At 42.4% G+C, this 20,529-nt stretch overlaps 2 protein-coding genes across 2 annotated transcripts in view; both read left to right on the top strand.

The window, feature by feature from the left end:
* Positions 1–10,181: 10,181 nt before the first annotated feature.
* On the top strand, positions 10,182–12,003 carry C2H2orf66 (chromosome 2 C2orf66 homolog). The gene is made up of 3 exons (XM_045198015.1): positions 10,182–10,203; positions 10,936–11,067; positions 11,824–12,003. Exons 2-3 carry the CDS (start codon positions 10,948–10,950, stop codon positions 12,001–12,003), a joined length of 300 nt encoding a protein of 99 aa, XP_045053950.1. The 5' UTR covers positions 10,182–10,203; positions 10,936–10,947.
* A 6,071-nt stretch (positions 12,004–18,074) lies between these two features.
* Positions 18,075–20,529, top strand: part of GTF3C3 (general transcription factor IIIC subunit 3) — a 32,674-nt gene continuing 30,219 nt past the window's right edge. The window contains exons 1-2 of the mRNA XM_024564133.4: positions 18,075–18,255; positions 19,224–19,335. Coding sequence (XP_024419901.1) covers positions 18,154–18,255; positions 19,224–19,335 — 214 coding nt within the window. The 5' untranslated portion in view covers positions 18,075–18,153. The remainder of the gene's footprint in view (positions 18,256–19,223; positions 19,336–20,529) is intronic.

Raw genomic sequence — 20,529 nt, 5'->3', positions numbered from 1 at the left:
AACAAGAACATTTGGTGAGAGATTGTGAACCATTTCACATACAGTCCGTAATACCATCTCACACTCACACACACACACACACACACACACCCTTAAAAATGATTATAGCCTGTCCAGCATTTCAGAAAGTTGGATGCCTGTGTGTGGGATATGAAAAACATGATACATCACAGGTAAATATTGGCAACAAGGTAAACTTAGTATTTCCCAGTTTGGTGTCTTGTAGCTTCCCACATGCATTTTATGGACATTCCATGGTTCACGTTCAGTTTTAAAGAACTGCACAGTTACGTCTCTGGCAGAGACCACACTCTCCACTCTCCTTACGCTAACTCGATACATTATGTATTTCTGGGCGCCCGTTTTCCCAGTTCCATGAAAATTGCAGTGATTTACACGTGGTTTGTAAATAGATTTCCAATTCTCCCAGAACTGCTAAATTTGATCTGAAAGAAAGAGGCCTGGGATTCTGTGTTAACAAGTGCCCCAGATAGTAATTGTCCAACATCGCTTCAGTCAATAAAATTTAACTTGCTAGGGCTCCTAGAAAGACTGTCCTCGGGATTACAAGGTGCCAGCATAGACGTAAGCTTTACTACAGAATGAATGAGAGGAGCAAACAAGGGGTGGGGGCTGGGGCACCCTTTGAGGCGTGTCTTACACATGGATCGGAAGTTCTTTTCCTAACTGTTAGCCAGGGTCTCTAAATATGTGAACACATATAAATCATCTGCATTATGCATATTTTAAGTATACCCCCAGAAGTAAAATTTTGAAGATGAGAAATACACAACTAGAAGCTTTAATATTTTACGTGAATACTTAAAGAATTATCTTGAACCAATAGCCGGAGGGGACAGTGAGGAGAAGGATTTTCAGGAACTACTATAAAGGACGTGGACAGAACCTAAGGGGAGGGTGGAAGCAAGGGAGGGAGGTGGGTTTGGCTCGGGTGGGGGAGGGGCAAATGCAGACAACTGTAATTAACAACAATAAAGAAATTTTTAAAAATTATCTTGAACCCACCCCAGTATTATTGGCCACTTGAGTGTCCAGCGTGAAAGCTTCATAGGCCTTTCCAAAAACCCTTTGTTTTTCTCCGTTTTTTCAATCCCCACTTCTTCACTCCCTTCCCATAATACACATTTTTTTATTGCTGCATAGCAAGTTACAAATTAACAGCTTCAAACAACACCTAGAAGTCCGGGTACAGACCAACTGGGTTTCCTGCTCAGAAGCACACTTCGGAAATCAAGGTGCCGCCCAGATCTACTGTCCTGAGACTCATCTGGGCTGTTGTGGGCTGAGGTTCCTGTTTTCTTACTGGCTGCTGAGCAGGTGGCTCTGCCCTCCTGACCTCCCATGTGGTTTTCTGCTCTGTGGCCCTCCACAAAGTGGCTGTTTGCTCCTTCCAGACCAGCAGAATTCTCCCCCCAGTTTGAATCTCTTACAACTTCCTGTCTCTGACCTTTAGACCCAGATTTAGAGGGCTCACATCAGTAGCTCAGATCCGCTGAGATATTTCCCTTTTGTTTAACTCAAGGTCAATCTTAATCACAGTTGCAAGATTCTGTTTGCCCTGAGAGGTCACAGGCGTGTTCCCATCGTACTCACAAACTCGACCCATACTCCAGGGGCGTGGATGGTACAAGGTGTGTACACTAGAGGGTGAGAATCCTGGGGGCCATCCTAGAAGTCTGCCTGCCGTGTATATTGTGGGTTCACAGCCCTCATATTTGCTACACTTCCTGACATTTTAGCCATAGTCTTAATTGAAAGATCTGCTGAATATAAAATCTTTCAGGGAAAGAAAAGCCCCTATTCTTTGATCGAATTTTAAACAGACCTCACAGGGGAAGGAAACAGTACCCCATCCCTGGGTGGTTTTGCATGTATGTGTGATCTTTCTTTAGAGACGTTTTGTTGTGTCTTGTTTGTGTTGAACAGTCCGAACTTGGAGATGGCTGAATTCAAGAAAAAGTAGAGCAGCTTGCCTTATCAAGTGAGTGAAAGCATCTTGCTGTACTTAATAGATATAATTTTATATTGGGTATACGTCAAGAATGACGACTAACTCAAAAAAAAAGCTATATAGTCAAATTGAGCTTTTAAAAATGTTCCTAATGATTTGCTTTTCTCTTGAATATGTTTAGAGAAAGTCACCTTTCATAAACTTTCGAGGTGAGTTTAAATCATATACTGTGCAAATAAAAGCTTCAGGTTTTACCGAGCTATATGTTCATCTGAATATTCATGTTGACAAATCAGCTCACCCTTCAGTATCAAATAGTTCTATTAGGTATGTTCATAATAACACATGCCAACAAAAAAGACTCATTCGCCATGCTTTTTACCTTTACTATTTGTGCCATTATTATTTTAATTTTCATTTTAAATTATTTTTTATTGAATTTATTGGGATGACATTGGTTAACAAAATTATATAGATTTCAGGCATACAGTTGTATAGTATACATCATCTGTGTATTGTATTGTGTGTTCACCACCCCAAGTTGTGGGGTGGTGAACACACAATACAATACACCATTTATCACCATTTATTTCCCCTTTACCCGCTTCTACCTCAACTCACCCTCCTTTCCCTCTAGTAATCACCATGTGTCTTTGAGTTTTCCTTTGCTTAATCCCTTCACCTTTTTCACCCAGCCCCAAATCCCCTTCCCCTCTGACAGCTGTCTGTTCTCTGTATCCATGAGTCTGTTCCTATTTTGTATGTTAAACTATTTTGTTCATTAGATTCCACATACGAGTCAAATCACATGATATGTGTCTTTCTCTGACTGGCTCATTTCACTTACCATAATATTCTCCAGGTCCGGGGCAGGCAAAGCAGCAGCTGGCAGACTGGTCGGTCCCACATTTGCCTGTGGAGAAAATGGGCTTGGGAGGGAAGCAACTGGGAGCAAGACAGACTGCACAACCCAGGGTTCCAGTGCAGGGAAAAGCCTCAAAACCTCTGGCTGTGAAGGCCAGTGGGGTTTGTGACAGCATGAGAGACTCCCAGCCCCACAGGAGAGTTCATTGGAGAGACCCAAGGAGTCCTAGAACATGCACAGACCCACCCAAAATGACTGAAAGCCCACAGAGAGCCGAGCAAGTGGCATTGTTCCCTCAGACTCCCCCCCCCATACAGCACCACAATGCAGTGATGTGGGTTTCCCCACCCTGTCAAATTCCTAAGGCTCCACCCCTTACAAAGTAACAGGTGTGCCAAGGAAAAAAAAATGACCCAAATGAAAGAACAGATCAAAGCTCCAAAAATAGAACTAACTGATGAAGAGATAGCCAACCTATCAGATGCAGAGTTCAAAACACTGGTAATCAGGATGCTCACAGAAATGGTTGAGTATGGTTGCAAAATAGAGGAAAAAGTGAAATTCACAAACTATGCAAAGTGAAATAAAAACATACAAAGAACCAAGAGTAAAGGGAAAGAAAGCGGGACTCAAATCAACAATTTGGAACAGAAGGAAGAAATAAATATTCAATCAGAATAGAATGAAGAAACAAGAATTCAAAAAAATGAGGAGAGGCTTAGGAACTTAAGGGACAACTTTAAATGTTCCAACATCTGAATCATAGGGGTGCCAGAAGGAGAAGAGGAAGAGCAGAAATTGAAAATGTATTTGAAAAAATAATGCAGGAGAACTTCCCCAATCTGGCAAAGGAAATAGACATACAAGTCCAGGAAGCACAGAGAGTCCCAAAGAAATGGGGTCTAAGGAGGAATACAGCAACTCACATCATAATCACATTATCCAAGATTAAAGATAAGGAAAGGATCTTAAAAGCAGCAAGAGAAAAGGAAACAGTTACCTACAAAGGAGTACCCTTATGTCTATGAGCTGATTTCTCAAAAGAAACCTTGCAGGCAAGAAGTGGCTGGAAAGAAGTATTCAAAGTCATGAAAGGCAAGGACCTCCATCCAAGATTACTCCATCCAGCAAAGCTATCATTTGGAATGGAAGGGCAGATAAAGTGCTTCCCAGATAAGGTCAAGTTAAAGGAGTTCATCATCACCAAGCCCTTATTATATGAAATGTTAAAGGGACTTATCTAAGAAAAAGAAGATCAAAAATATGAACAGTAGAATGACAAGAAATTCACAACTATCAACAACTGAACTTAAACAAACAAAAAAACTAAGCAAACAAACAGAACAGGAACAGAATCACAGAAATGGAGATCACATTGAGTTATCAGTGGGGAGGAGAAGGGGGGAGTATGGGGAAAAAGGTAGAGGCAATAAGAAGCATAAATGGTAGATAGAAAATAGGGTTATATTAAGAATAGTGTAGGAAGTGGAGAAACCAAGTAACTTACATGAAGCACCCATGGACATGAACTAAAGGGTGGGGGAATGCAGGTGGGAGGGGGGGTGCAGGGCGGAGGGGGATAAAGGGGAGAAAAAATGGGACAATTGTAATAGCATAATCAATAAAATATACTTTAATTTTAAAAAATATTCTCCAGGTCCATTCATGCTGTTGCAAAAGATAAGATTTCCTTTTTTAGGGCTAGGTAGTATTCCGCTGTGTAAATATACCATAGCTTTTTTTATCAACTCATCTACTGATGGATACTTGGCCTGCTTCCAAGTCTTGGCTATTGTAAATAACACTGCTATGAACATAGGGGTACATACATTCTTTGGAAATAGTGTTTCAGGTTCAGATATATTCCTAGAAGTGGAATGGTTGGGTCATAAGGCGGTTCCATTTTTAATTCTTTGAGGTAACTCCATACTGCTTTCCACAGTGGCTGCACCAGTCTGCATTCCCACCAACAGTGCACTGAGGTTCCCTTTTCTCCACATTCTTGTCAGCACTTGTTGTTTGTTGACGATAGCCATTCTGACAGAGGTACACATTCCTAATTTGAAATGCAACTATGTACTTTGTTTTTCTTAAAATGGTCAACCTCCCTGGCCAGATGGCTGAGATGGTTGGAGCCTCATCCCGTTCACCAAAAGGTTGAGGGTTCTATCCCCAGTCAGGGCACATACCTAGGTTATGGGTTTGCTCCCTGGTTGGGGCACACACAGGGACAACCAATCGATGTCTCTCTCTCAAATCAATAAACAATCCTTGGGTGCGGATTTAAAAGAAAATACCAGACCATGTTGTGGGGTTGGTACCGACGGCCTTGTCACCCGTCCTTCATCCTTTCAGCAGACATTTGCTGGGTACCTGTTGCACCAGAACCCGTGCCAGACACACCTGCATTGGGTTTCTCATCTTGTTCTCCATAAAAACCCTGGGGAGGTTATTATCTTCACATTTACAAGAAAGAAAATAGTCTCAGAGAAATTGAGCAATTTGTCTCTAGTAGAATTCAAACCATATTGTCTAAGAAATAGAATTCTTTCACTAAAGAACTGTAATATATAATAATATTAGTTCACTTTGCATCAGAGTCTTTTCTGACCATATTCCTCTTGCCTTGAAGAAAATGTTCCTAATGACCTGCCCATGGTCTTCCTTTTCCCCCTGTACTTTCTCTTAGAGAGTTTGTCTAACTCCGTGACTTCAATTTCATATTCTTTTGCTTCTCAGTCCAGCATTCAACCCACTGAGCCACACCAGCCAGGGCACAATTTTATATTCTTGATGGATGATTCACCACACCAGACAGACTTGCTCCCCCAGTTCCATATCTGAGTATCTCTGAATCAATGGCAATACATTTAGCCTCCCTGATATTGTATCCACATCCCTAAATTATGGCTAGTAACATTAATTCACAAACCTGGAGTGAGGATTAAATGAAAGAACAGACCAAATGCACCCAACACATAGTAGGTGTTGAAGAAATGATGGGTGCTTTCTTCTTAACTCGCCAATCTCTAGTTTTCTCCAAACCAGACAAACTTAGTTTCAACACACTATTGAAATTTAATTCTATAATTTCTCTCCCTAAGTTGCAACTCTTTTTAGTTTCCAAATTTCTATTAAATCCTCTAATTACCCAAGTTAAAAATCCATTCATCTTGATAATTTCTCCCTTGCCTACTACATCCGATCAGTTACTAAGCCCTAAAGCATCTAGCACTTCAAAGTAACCCTTACATGGCTCACTCCTTTCGGCGCCCCCGCCCCCATTTAGACTGTTACCAGTATCCCAAATTAGTATTCCAAATACTAATATTCCATTGCTATTTTTGGAATACCAGTATTCCAAAAATAGCAACCTCAAAAATGTTCTCCTTGTCTCAGCCACTTCCCTTCTATCCTGCATGTTATATTCCCATTTATCATCTTTAAATGGCTACCTAGTAGTGTTGCTCTCTTTTCCAAAACTTTTAAATCTTCAACCATGATCTGTAGAATATAGACAAAACTTTCTGACTGGGTGACCAATCTACATTTCCTGCCTTCTTTCCTACCATTTTCAAAGACACACTGTTTCAGTTAGGATTCATTTACATGAAATAGGAAACCTGACAAACTGTTCCTCAACGTCACATCTTCAGGTAGAAAGTCCAGGATGAGACTCCATGAAGTCAGCAACCACCAAGGTTCTTATCTCATTAGTTCTCCATCCGTAATGTGCGGCTTTCATACACAGTGGTGGCTGTGTCCTGTTTCCATTCTGGGAAAGAGGAGGGGGAAGGAATAGGAGAAGGCTGCCTGTTTATTTGGAAAGAATTCTCCCTCTCTTATCCTTTCCTCCCCTCATGGACTTCTGTCTACAGTCCATTGGCCAGAGAAATATCACATGGTTGCTAAGAAATGCAAGGAAGTGGGACAGAAGCAAGTTTTAAAGCTGGGTGTGTTACTTACCCCAAACAGAACCTAAGCAGAGCGGTGCGTTATTCTGCTCGGGCTGCTTTGCCAGGAGACCGTACCCTAGATGGTTTAAACTACAGAAATTTCTCTCTCACACACTTGGAGGCTGCAAAGTCCCAGATATCAATGTGCCAGCTAACTGGGAGTTAGGGCTTCAACGTATGGATTTGGGAGGGGACCCAATTCAGTTTATAGCAAAAAGGGATAAAAGGAAGCAAGGACCACTCTGCTACACAAGCACACTGGGCTTCTGCATCTCCTCCGAATATCTCCTCCCTTTTGCTACTTCTCTGCCTGTGCTCAAGAACTGCTTCCTCCCACATGTCTGTTGTTGAAATCTTCTCCGAAGAAATCTGCCAGTTGCCAGTCACAGTGGATCTTGTCCCTACGTCTAGCACTTACTGTCATAGTTCCATACTCTGTGGGGGTCATCACATTAGGTGTTGGGTACTCTTTATGCGCAGTTCTTCATAACAGTGACATTTATCTACCATCCGTCTGTTAGCTGTTGTGCTAGGTCCTTTGCGCGTATCATTTCTGATTCCTACGCTGCAAAGTGGGGTTACTCCACAGATGAGGAGCTCGAGGTGCCGAGACATTAAATAATATTTGCCCAAGGGAGCGGCAGGGCTCGGTTTCGAACGTGGTTAAGTTTGGTTCTGAAACTTTTCCCACCATGCTGTGCTGTTTCTCTGGATAGCCTGTCTGCTCCTAGCAGGCAGGGATCGTGCCCCTTCCAGTGTGGTGCCTCCTGGTGTTCCCACATGTAGTAACACGTGACTTATGTGTGATAAACGGTGAAGCTGAGTGAAGTACGTGGACTCACATACAAACTTCTGTTCTTCAAAGAACAGCATCAAGAAAATGAAAAGACAATTCATACCATAAAAAAGTACATTGCAGGGGCTTCATTCCTAAATACTTCAACACTCATCTCCTAAGATAAACACATTTGCCTACCTCGCCACACTAGTAACATCACACCTGAGAAAATGAGCAGTAATTCTTCAAAATCATCTGGGGCAGGGCGGGCAGTGGGTGGGCAGAGTTGGAGGAGGATGAAGGGGGGGAAAGGACGATGAAGGAGACTTGAGTTGGGGTGATATGCATATAACACAGTGCACAGATGATGTGTTGTGAAACTGGCACCTGAAACCTGTATAATTTTGTTAACCAGTGTCACCTTAATAAATTCAATAAAAAGGAAGTAAATAAATAAATCGGTCAGTCTGAATGATTTCCATCAAAAAACAACAATAACAAAAAATCCAATAATGACCACCTTCCCTTGACTCCATTCCCCCTGCCCCACCCACCCCAGTTACTGTCTTCTCTCTCCCACACCTGTCTCTTCACAGCTGAGCTTCTCAGGAGCTTTTCTCTCTCTTCTCCATCCACTCACTTCCAATCTGACCTTCACCTCCATCTACCACAACAGTCTAATACTCTGTGGGCCCTTTTATGTCCTCTTTTTACTCAGTCTGTCCCTTCTTGAAACAGCTTCTTCTCTTGCTCTTATGCTCTCCTGGTCTTCCCCCTACTTCCAGGGTCTCTTTTGTATAGGTTCCTGTATATGGCTGTTACATGTTAAAACTTCTCCAAGCTCAAGCCCTAAACCAGGTTTGCTTCTCATTCTCTAATCTTTACGGAAGTAATCTTATTCATTTACGTGCCAGCAACTCTCATATGTATATTTCCTTCCCAGACCTCCCCTCTGAGCTCCAGACCTGTGTATCCAATTGGCTCCTCAAATGCAACATGTCTGGAACAGAACTCATGACCTTCATCCACCCATGTGAGTGTTCAGTGTCTCAGTGAATGGCACTGTAGTTCATTCAGCTGCAAAACCCTGAGACCTGGGGATTGTTTCTGAAACTCTCTTCCTCTTAGCTCTGCCCCCTGTGGTATCCAGTTCATTACCAACACCTTCTATCCACCTCTCAGATCTGCCCACGTCTCTGCGTCTGCACTACCATCCTAATCCGGTATAACCTCTTGTCCTGATGGGACCACAGCAGTAGCCACCTAACTGTTGTCCCTCATCCCTCTTCTCTACCTCAGCCTATCCTCCCACAGCAACCACAATACTCTTTTTAAAATGCAGGTCTGATCAAGCTGCTTCGGTACGTAAAACCTTCCCATTGCTCACCACCGCCTGCAGCAGAAAGATCACACTCTGACCACCTCTCCATCTCTGGAACCTCGCGGACCTACTCACTTTCCATTGCTTCACTGTGCCGTGTTCCGTGCATCCGCAGGGTCTAGCACAGTCCTTCCCCTTGTTTGAAACTCTTCTCCCTCCATCTGCCTGAGGTTGCCTAGGTAACTTCTATTGCCAGATGTGAGGTCACTTCGCAGAAGCCTTCCCTGACCCTTGAGACTGAACCAAATCTCACTATTCTACCCTCTCATAGCACCCAGTTTCTCTTTGTAGAAATTATCATCGTTCATATTTATACATTTTATTACATAGTGATTTGATTAATGTCTGTCTTGCTCACTAACATGCTATTTCATTAGGACAATACCTATATTTATTATTCTTATCATTTTATCCTTAAAGCCTTGTGCAGTGCCTGGCTCTCAGTAGAAATTTCTTACATGAAAAAACAAAGAAATGAACAAATGAAGAGAGGCTGAAACCATAGCCAGGAATTCTAACTTTCAGTTCAGATTACTAGCCTTCTCAACAAAGAGCTTGTTCTGAATTATTGGAACCAAAGCAACTTCACAACTCATCGAGTCCAATTTCTTAATCCTATCATTTTTCTATGATTACATTTATTCAGCAAGAGGATGCTATAGGTAATTTTTCTTTTTTCCATGAAACACATGCAATCATATAGCTCTATTTTGAGAGAGTATTATGAAAAACCATGCCACTATTTAAAACTTGCCAAGATTCTTGAGGTTTCTCAGAAAAAATAGAAGTGTAGGTCATAAGGAGCAATTTTGTCCTTTGCAATAGAATTTTCTGTTCCAAAAAAAATGCTGTTAATTTCAAAAGCTGATCTCTCCAAAAGATCATTCTGTTAGGTGGGATCATCATCATTATATTCCCAGCTGCCATATATAATACACCTTCTCTTAAGAGCGAGAAAGGAGAAAGCCACTTCACTGCTTGAAAGTGCCTTATGTATTTTATAAAATCCACATAAGATGGTCACTGGTGGCTATATTTATAAGACAAATTGTTCATCACTGAACAAGTTTGAAGATGTGATTCTGAAGGGTATTTGTGCCGTGGCTGAAAACAGAATCATTATTTTTGAACTCCCCTTGCTCACGTCAGTGACTCCACCTGCAGCTAATCCACTGCTTATAAGGAGCCATGCACCCCCCTGTGGACTGCAGGGAGGGTGACCAAGCAGGGCCAGCCCCAGCCCAACTCCTGGTAAGCTTTGTTAGCTCTTCCTATGTGTTTTGTTTCCATTTCACACCTTGGGGTGGGAGAGGACCTTGACTTATGCTGGTGTGGCGTGTGTCTGTCTCAGGCGTGTGCGTGAAGTGCATTTCCCAGTTTGGGGTGTTTCTTTTTCTTCTCTTCTTTTTTTTTGAGACTGCTGTCTTTTTTCAACATTTGGTATTACTTTATATTAGCTTCAGGCATACAGCATAGGGGTTAGACAATTATATAATTTACAAAGTGGTCCCCTGATAATTGAAGTACCCACCCGGCACCATTCACAGTTATTACAATATCATGTTGAGACTGCTGTCTTAACTCTTATTGAGCAATTTAAGATTGGTTTTGGGTGATTTTTTGTTTGTTTAAGAATTGTACTTTCTTTGGAGATAACACAGTGTGTTTTCAAGGTATACTCAGACTTGGTAGGCTGTATTCATAATTACTTTGCTTATTGTATGAGGTTCTCATTATCATGGGCTCCTTTTAAGCTAGTTAACTGGATTTTGGAGGTCTTATTTGCAAATGAATCTGGAAAAAAACAAGGCTGCAAAATCCAGGTGAACCAAGATACTATTTCTTCTTCCTTATTTCCCTTTAAGAATGTTTCCTCTTTTCTATTCTACGTTTCCCTCCTCTCTCTCCTCTCCCTCCTCTTTCTCCCTTTCCCTCTCCTCTCTCAGCTGTGACTATTGTCACTGCTCTCATCCTTTGGCTCAGCTTCGTTCCACCATGCCCAAAGCGTTAGCGCTGCTGTGTGTGGCCCTGGTGCTACTCGGGCCTCTCCATGGAGACCCACTGAGAGACAAAGAGCAGTGGAAGCCGCTCAACAACCCCAGGAACCGAGAGCTGGTGAGAACCTGCACTGGGACACGCTGGGCTGCGGGTGTAATCGACGCCTCGCGGGGCCCCGCGCACTGCATCTGCCCGAGCGCCGCGCAGAGACGGCTCCCAAGGGCCGAGAAGATGCCCCAGCGGGACCAGACCAGAGTTTTGCTCGCCTGGTAGCTGGCATCCTATGGTTCCTCTAGCCAATTTACATTTGTCTCTGGACAGAGAAACAAATTTATATTTGTAAATGATCTTTTATATAAGTTGATGTGAAATATAACGATATACGATTAAAACAATCAAAGAGCCCCTTGCACGGCTGCTATATATTTGTTCATTTCCTAAAGGAAAGCTGAAAAGACCATGTCTGAACAAAAACTATTTCAGAAGACGGTGGTGACTGGGGTCTTATGTTCAGTCAGAGAGGAGGCGCCAAGCTCTGGTCACTGTGGAGTTCAACTTGCTCTCTGACGCTGGTGTTCAGAGATGGTGCACAACGAGCCCTCTGGGTAGTGCTGTGAAATAATGGGTATCCCTCTGTCGATTCCACCGAGAACGGGAATTATCTTGCGTGGGGCTGAAGTGTCAGAAGGTAGACAGGGTGGAGAAGAGGGGAGGGGGAGGGAAGGAAGTAGCCAAAATTGTACTTCTCCTTCTGGATTTTCCACTTCCTGCCTGTTAGATAAACCCTAAATTCAAGGGGAAAAATATTCATTTTTGAGTATTTTGGGTATTTAACTTATATATGGCAATTGAACATTTTCTTTCTCTCTTTAGTTTTTCAGAACCCTTCAGGCATATCTTAAGGGAAGAGGTCTTGATCTTGAAAGGTTTCCAAGTCCTTTATCCCTGAAGGAAAAAGCCAGACCTCTGTCTTTGCAACCTGACCTCATTGCCTCTGCACTTGCCGATTTCGAAGAGCAGAAAAACTCCTTTCCCAACTACCTCGAAGGCTGAATGTTTCTTCTGAGAGCAGGTACAAAGTGTCCCTTTACTCCCCAACGTGTAACTCAGTCATAAAGAGATTTTGAAAGTATTCTTTGGGAAATAATTTTATTTCCTCGTAGAAATAAGTGCTTTCTTTAGAAGAAACTCATCACTGGTAATATTTGTATTTGGTTCAGGCATTTCATGTCTGGTTTTAAAAAGAAATGATAGTTATGCCCTGACCTGTGTGACTCAGTTGGTTGGGCATCATCCCCCAAAGCAAAAGGTTGCCCATTCAATTCCCAGTCAGGACACATGCCTGGGCTGCAGGTTTGGTCCCCCACTGGGGCCCATACCAGAGGCACCAATTAATGTTTCTCTCTCACATCAATGTTTCTCTTCCTCTTCTTGTCCCTCCCTTCCCCCCTCTCTAAAGATAAGTAATTTTTTTTGAAAAAGAAATGACAGTTATGACTTTTTAGGCATAGTTTTCTGGGAAGAGATATGGTAAAATAGAATTATCGTTCTTAATAGGATTATTACATTTAATAGAACACCACACTTTTACCGATATCCTTTTTTTCAGACCATGTCATATAAGTTGTGTGGAAAATTGTATATAAAGAAATACGTCAAATTGTGCACTTGGATTAAATAGAAAGTAAAGTTAAAAGAATGGTTCTTTTTAGAAGAAATAATAAGCATATATTTGAGCTTGAACTGCTTCACCTAGAGAAAAAAAAGGAAAATATTAAAGATGGATTTTTCTCATAGGAAAAAAGCTAGAAATTTATTTATGTTTAAGATTTGAATTCTATCGTTCATATTACTTTAGCATTCCTACAAAATAAGTACCTGTCATTTTTTAAAAGTACAGTATGGTACATTCCAAGAACATACATTACAATTCTAGTCTATTAGCTTTTTGTTCAGAATAATAAAGGGAACTGAATCATGATGAAATCCATTCCTGTTCTTCCACAAGGGTCGGAACGACATTGTGAGGAGGAATTCCATCATTGCACTGTATTGTACATGTGAAAGGATTTTGATTATCAGTTCTTTTAAAGTAATTAAAAAAAGTAGTGATGGGGGTTAGCAGGTGGAGCAATAGAGGAAAAAGGAGTCACAGATGTGTACAACAGTGTGGTGACTACAGGGGGGAGGTGGGTATAAGGGAGGTAAATAGTAACGGGAAAAATATACTTTAAAAAGTGAAAAAAATAATGTTATTCTAAAGAGAACATGCAACTTGCCAGGTGGTATATGCACTTGAAAACTCTCCTACATGAGCAAATAAAATAAAATCAACAGATGTTAATGAAGCCTTAACTATTTTTCATACTTAATCCCTAGGCCTAAGGACCATAGTACCTACTTGAGTGCAAGAGAGTATTGCAGGCAAGTTGCTGGTGAAGCCTTCGCTTCTTCACCTATAAATTGCAGGTACTGGTCTCACAGTGTCAGAGAATGTATCAAATGCATACTTTCACGGGAGTGTGGAGTGAGGTAACAATTAAATATGTATAAATATCTTCTGGATAATTTTATAATGATAAGCTCTCCTTGCCTAAGATCTCTATTAGAGAATGAAAACAAAGAGTTTTCGCTGAAACATGTCGGTCTTCGAGTCCTTCTCTTAATTATGTAGTCTCCAGTTTCTATTTCACTAGAACCCCGTTTTCTCCTTTCAGGTGTCTGGCCGTTTTTAAATTACAGATGAAGCCTCTCATTAGAAGAAATCAATCAATCATGGTCACCGCTAAACTCCCCTCTCCCTCCACGTTTGTCAATTTGTAATGATTTCATTCCATATTTACATGTAAATAGCTTGACTTGGGGACACATGCAACTTATATGCATTTTTGGTGTTTTTTCCACTCTGTAGCTGTAAGTATCAATTTAGAGCACTGCATGTATTTGCAAGAGTTACAAAAACATCATAAAGTCAAGAGAAATTACATTTCCTTTATATGTGTGTATTATTTTTTATCAGTCAATACTTTCATTTGGAAGCAATGTTGTTCAATTTTACTTTAGTTTACTATACATACTAGGGATTTGGGTTTAAATTTTGTCTTTTTCCTGGAGAGAAGATGCACTCACACTTTCGGCATATGCCGTTGAAAGACGTCCCGGTCTTTCATACCTAAGAAGGTAAATGATAACTATCCACAATTATGTTGAAATAGAAATCAAAGAGACATGGGATTCGCGAAGTTGTGGGGGTCCCTGGGAGATGTTCTCTGCCACTGTGTCCAGAGGTGGACATTGTGCTACACTGAATATCCTGGCAACACCTCGGCTCTGGCTCTCCTGCACAGGACTCCTCAAGAAGGGAGGGTAGGAACTGGTGCGGGTGGCAACCGCCCTCCTCCACCCCTCCTGCTTGGGCCGAACTTTTCTGTTTCTCATATTCTCATTTGGAATAACTACCTTTCTTGTATCGTTATGGAGAGCTGCATCCTTTTCCCTGTGGTTCCTGCAAAAGGAACATGGTACTAGAAGCAAACATCGGTGTCCTAATAACACTAGTCTGTACATTCCAGGTTAATTTTCTGCAGCTTTTTTTGGTGTGTGTGTTTATCATTGATACTGAAGATCACGAGTAACACATTTATGCAGGAATAGATTCTGTGTCTGGTTTAATATGTTCTGTTGGAACTAGTTGCACACGAGTCTGTTTTCCCTGGGGGGTTGCGAGGTCTTTGTAAGCCATTGTTATTTCTCCTGCACCTAGCACAATGCCTGTCCTGTACTGAGTGTTCAATAAATACTTGAATTTGTTATATGTCGAATTGAAATAAGTGTGTGCTGTTCTGCTATTATTCACACAGTAACAGAAGCTGATTCTCATTAATGTCAATAATATTTTCTTACCACTTAAAATACATAAGTAATTATTGATGAGCTATTCCTCATAAAAATAGTCTATTCAGATAAGTGGTGGCATGGTAGGGGGTGTTTCACCTTCTCCAGTTCCACTCCAGTACCAGTGACTAGTTTTCTCTTTCCCCTCACTGCCCCTGCTCTGGGCGCTAAGACCTCCACAAAGGGAACACTTACCAGTTCAGGGCCTTTGAAAGAAAGGGCATCCCCATGGAAGTTTTAGCTATGTGTTTGCAAGGTCTCGGGGCAGGGGCATGCCTCCTTCTGGAAAATTCCTCACGATTGGCAGGTAGCTATTGATGGTAGGATTGCTCTCCACACTGGCTAGTTTCTTAAAGGCAATGCTGTTTGGCAGTCGGGGAAGGTCAAGTCTTCGCTGTGTGTGGCCATTTAGTACACTTGGTCCCCAGACGCTCTGTTAGTAGTTTCCCCACCACTGCCCTATTATTTTGACAGCCCGAACCTCCCTACACATATTTCTAAAAGTCCACTGGGGAAGCGATTTTGTTCTTGGATAAGAACCATTGCTAGGAAGACAGCAGAAATGTAGTGTTTCCTCCAATGGAAATAAATGTTCTGCAGGTGACCTAGGCTTTCCAGGGGTCCACGGGTACTTCCCTATATAGGTCTCTGACAGTCTCTCAACACTGACTCTGTTCCTCTTTGATGAGCACCCTACTCCCCAGCCCCAGGACAGGGCCTATTGTCCCCTGTCCCAGACTAGGGAGGGCAAGACCACTAAGGGTGTGAGGTTTTGCCTTACTTGGAAGCTACATGCTACCCTTCTACAGTTTCACAGATCTTGGCAAACACCTGAGCCTCCCGGGTCTGAAGCAGTGGATGTGATTACCCAGGTGTGGCAGGCAGCGTGAGTTTTATGTTCACCTTGCTTCTCCTCATCCCCCACATATCATGGGGCCATGGAGGTGGGTCCGGGTGTGTGCTCTACACAAGTGGGTTTGTGCCACAGCTGAGAAACCCCAAACTTAGGAAACCCCCACTCTTATAAGGGGACTACTAGCAAACAAGTTCAACCTTTGCCCCAGAGAGAAACATTATCTTTATTATACTGGTGGGAAAACAAATTTGCCTTCTGCCCCAGAGGGAGTCAATATCTTTATCTTCCAAGGATGTTTGCTCTAAAAAAAAAAAAAAAAAAAAAAAAAGCCCAGAATGAAAGCTGTTACGAGCTTTTACAGAAAAGTGAAAGAACCATGGAAATACCATCTCCCCAAGAAAGGCCAAACCCCATTCTGACAAGTACAAAGAATGGAGTCATTTCCTTCTTTGTACACTTAATTCTATTGTCATGGCGCAAATTCCATGGTTTGCTTTCTTCAGGCATCCCATTTGATTCCCAAAAATGAGTCTGAAAGTCTAAAAAGTGTCTTCTTGCTATTTTCATTACTGCCGTAACAATCCCCCTTCATTTCAAGTTAATGGAGATACCCTCTGACTCACCAGGGGACAAATCGCTTACAGGGAAGTACAGAACAGGAAAATGGAAAGATTACAATTTCAAGTTACATTGCTACATTCTGACCTGTAAAAGAACTCTCGTGTCACAAAGGTGTTTTATAGCAGAAAAACTATCCTTGCACCTCTTTCTCCCTGCTCCCTATCCTCTACAACACGAATCTGTATTTTCACAATTGTTATCCCCATATTCCAGGCCGTCAACGACAAACCAGCTAGTCTAAGCCAGCCTGGTTTTAGGAGAGCATTCTCCTTATCAGTCGATCATCTTTCCTCCTTTGATTCCCTTGTTTTCTTCTAGGACAGTTAGTACAAGAAACTTTTGACCTTCCCTTAGGTGCAGTTTCCCGACTGCCGGGGGAAATACAGGAGAGAATTTCCCTGTGAGTGATTTCTGTGGATTACCTTAATCCAGCCTACCCTCCTAGCTCGCCATATTCTACACCCTGCTAGCGCCCTGAGGATTCTTCACCGTGAGAAAGGGGATGAGTTTTAGCTGTGAGATATTTTTTCTCACCTGGCCATCGCCCTCTTGCAGTTCCTGGCCACTCCTTTGCCATCCTGTTGCTTATTCTCATCTGGATTGTCATGAAGAAGCACCAGTGGGCAAGTGCTAGGCTCCTTGTAACTTGTCTAGAACCTCAGGTCCACACTGAAATGCATTTTCCGTACCTCAGCTCCCTTGCCCATTCCTAAGGCAAACGTTCAAGTCCGTCCAACTTAAGCCATAAACTGTTTAATCCTTAAACTGTGTTTTAAGCACAGATTACTAAACTATAGAGGAGCGTTCACAAAGATGCATCGGGTAGTGCTGTTCTCAAGATGTTCACAGCCAGTGGTGTCTCTAGAGTAAAAGAGCAGAAAAAGTTATAATACAAGGTAAAAATATAACCCAAAGGAGTGTGTAGGAGGTGAAGAATAGTTCCATCGAGGGGGGCAGCAGTTAATCATATTAATTCCAAGCCTGGCATTTGGAGTCAGATAGACCAGGCTTCAAATCCTGGCTCGACTACCAATTAGATATGGGATTTCGGACATTAGGAATAACAGCGACCATTTTTAAGAGTTATTTTGAGGTATGTGTGCAGGGTGCATAGGGCAGTAAGTGAGCTGTAGAAAGTAACGGTGTACGCTAATCATATCAAGCATTTGACTGTTAAGAAAAGAAGAAAACTTGGGTGGGATTTAGAGGTAGAACTAAAGTCCAGATTAACTAATTTACAGGTTGAGAAGGAGCCTGAGGAACGGGTGTGTTTGGGGATTTGTGGAGAATGGAAAAGTGATGGTGCCATTGAATGGAGGAGATGAGATTTAGATTGTAAAAAAATGGAGGAGGATTTTAGCCTCCCTGGCAGGCGGAAATTGGAAAGTGGAACTTGCCCGTGGCAGAGAGCAAATGGTTCAATTAAAAAAATCACTATAGCAAATATCAAATTAATTAAACAAACATTCAGAAAAGGAAATAAATTGGGAGCGAAAGTCTTAACGAAGGATTGAGGGACATAATCTAGATTAAGAAAAGTGTCTTTAAGGCGCTGCCCGCCCCCAATCCCTAATAGTAAGCAGCAGCCCCGAGCCCCGCAGCAGGAGGGGGCGGGGCGCGGGAAGGCTCCGCCGGAAGGGCCCGGGCTGCAGCACCCGGAAGGAGGTCGGGCAATCGCTCCCGTGGAACCCGAGCGCGGCGGCTGCGGCACCGACCGGGCTCCTTTGCCGGTTGGACGCTGGGTCTTTGCTTCGGCGCTCCGGCCCCTGGTTGGGTCTGGGAGTTGTTTTTTCGGTTCTCTCCCAGGGTTCCTGGGGCTGAATAGCGCAGCCATGTCGGGTTTCAGCCCCGAGCTCATCGACTACCTAGAGGGGAAGATCTCCTTTGAGGAGTTCGAAAGGCGGAGAGAAGAGAGAAAAACCCGCGAGAAGAAAGTGAGGAGATGCTGGGCTCGAATGCTTCTCACTGTCTTGTTGCCCTAATATGCTTAGAGAAGTGTGGGGTCCCCGGTGACCCCATTCTTTGTCGTGGGGCGGGCCTTAAACACCCCGGAGCTTCTTTCCCTTCTCGCTGGACCTCCGGTTCTCACGTCTTATCCCTGTGCCAAGATCTTAAAAACATTTCAAAAAGCTTTTGTCTTGGTTGTAGCCTCTTCTCTTTTGTCTCTTGCCAAATTTACTAATTCTTTCATATGGGTAGCTTAACGCTGGTAGGTTAAGTGGGGGAGTGGGGAGTAGAGTTTGGACTCAGAGTATCTGGTTCTAGTCCTAGCTTTGCCCTAACCCTAAGTCTTTTTGTGACTTTGATTGGTCAGCTCACCTGTTCTTTACGTCTCAGTTTCTCTTTTTTTAAACTGAGGCATTTGAGCTCCTTCAATATTTGAGGAGCCTCCCAATGGTGTGATATAATCTTTTTTTAATGTTCCCCTTCTGGTGTGATATAATCTTACACAAAAAAATCTTGAATTTTCTTGTCTGGTAACAGTCTTCACTCATACGTATTTTTCAAACTTACGAAGAAATACCTGAATTTTCTATATGTTCTCACTTGAAGTCTGAGGGAAAATGAAATTGCACCCTCTGAAATTAGTTGGTAGATTCTTTCCCAATTCAACTAATAGTGCTCTATTTTCATTTAAAATGCTAGGATGCAATGTGTAGATTAATTATTGTCAAGCTCTATTTTTATTATTTTTAAAAAATAAATGACTGATTCAGACTGAAGGAAGAGACCTAAGCACTCTGTAATACTTTGACAATATTCAGATTTAGATTCTACATAACATATGTGTGGAGAGTTCAAGCTGGATGTAAGTAGAAAGTGAGGCAAATGCTCTATTTTCTGTTGGAGAGCGCGAAATCTGTATTAGTTTTTGGAATCATTCATTAATTTCCAATCACAGAATCTTCAGGAAAAAGGAAAGCTATCAGCGGAAGAAAATCCAAGTGACTCGGAAGTTCCATCGTCGTCAGGAATTGACTCCACCAAATCCCGGGACAAAGACGCCAGTGAAGGTATGTTAAGATCACTTGCTACCTGAATTAAATGGTAAGAGTACCCGATGATTTAGTGGACACAGTTTTTCGTTGCGGCGGCATTCTGTTGTGGATTTCCTGGTTTATTCAGAGCGTGGTGCACAGTATATAATAGGTGCTCGGTTAATATTTGTTGAGTTAATTGCATGTAGTGAAGGTTAGTTTTATGGGTTATTTTTGTGGAAAAGTGTTTCAAATTGGCATCAATATTTGTTTGGGAGCCTTTTTAGAACTGTTTTTTAAATTGGTTCTCTCAGTTGGTTATTAATTACTTCTAAACTATACTCCTCAAAATTGTAATGAGTTGTACTTCTATACAAAGTGGCTTCCAAAACACAGCTTTAGTTGTAGGAGATAGGAATGTCAGAGTGGAAGCCCCGTTGGCTGCCCAGATAGGATCTCCCACACGTCATTGGTGTCTTGGTATGCTACCTCATTCCAGGATCCGGTCCTCAGCTCTGCCTGTCCAGATGTTAAATTTTGTTAGTGCACCCAGATAAGTTCATCAGAGCCTAACTGATGAACTAGTATGCAGACTTACTAATTTTCAGTGATCAATGTAGTTTTCTAGTGATAAGATATCTGTAGTAATTCATGGTATCCGTTTGCCCATGTCAAGTTTTCTGTAATGCTGAACTATCAATAGGAGGTAGCTTCGTGTACAGGGTGTTACTGAGAACTAAATTAAACTTGCTCATCCTAGAGGCCAGAAACAGAGCCTGTCTCCCCTCACCCCCATGCCTCCCACAAACCAGTAAGTCTTTCCCCACAGAGAACACAAACAGGCTTTATTCCTAACGCCTTGGAAAAAGTTGGGAAGAAATGACAGAAAGGGATAAAGTTGGGGTTACAGTTTCTTACCTTGCCAGGCAAGTCCGGTGGAAAAGTGGGCTGAAGTTGTTCTAACAAGCTGTGGTCCCTCCTTATCTGCTCAGGGGTGGAGCACCTCTTCCATCAATAGGCCTTTGAAGGTACAGCCGCAGAAGCAGGCACCACTGGTGCCCACCAGCCCTCTTGCCTGAAGCTGTCCCTGACAGGTGGCCAACGGGCCCTTCCTAAAAAAGGGGGTTAATTGAGTCTAATTCTAGCCCGTATGAGCCGTCAGGCAAACAAGGAATGGATGTCCTCCACTCAAATAATTTCATCAGTCCTTTTAAGAGACAAAGCTCCCAA

Source organism: Desmodus rotundus, chromosome 2 (assembly GCF_022682495.2).
Source record: "Desmodus rotundus isolate HL8 chromosome 2, HLdesRot8A.1, whole genome shotgun sequence".
Taxonomy (NCBI): Eukaryota; Metazoa; Chordata; class Mammalia; order Chiroptera; family Phyllostomidae; genus Desmodus; species Desmodus rotundus.
This window is presented reverse-complemented; position numbering and strand designations above follow the sequence as displayed.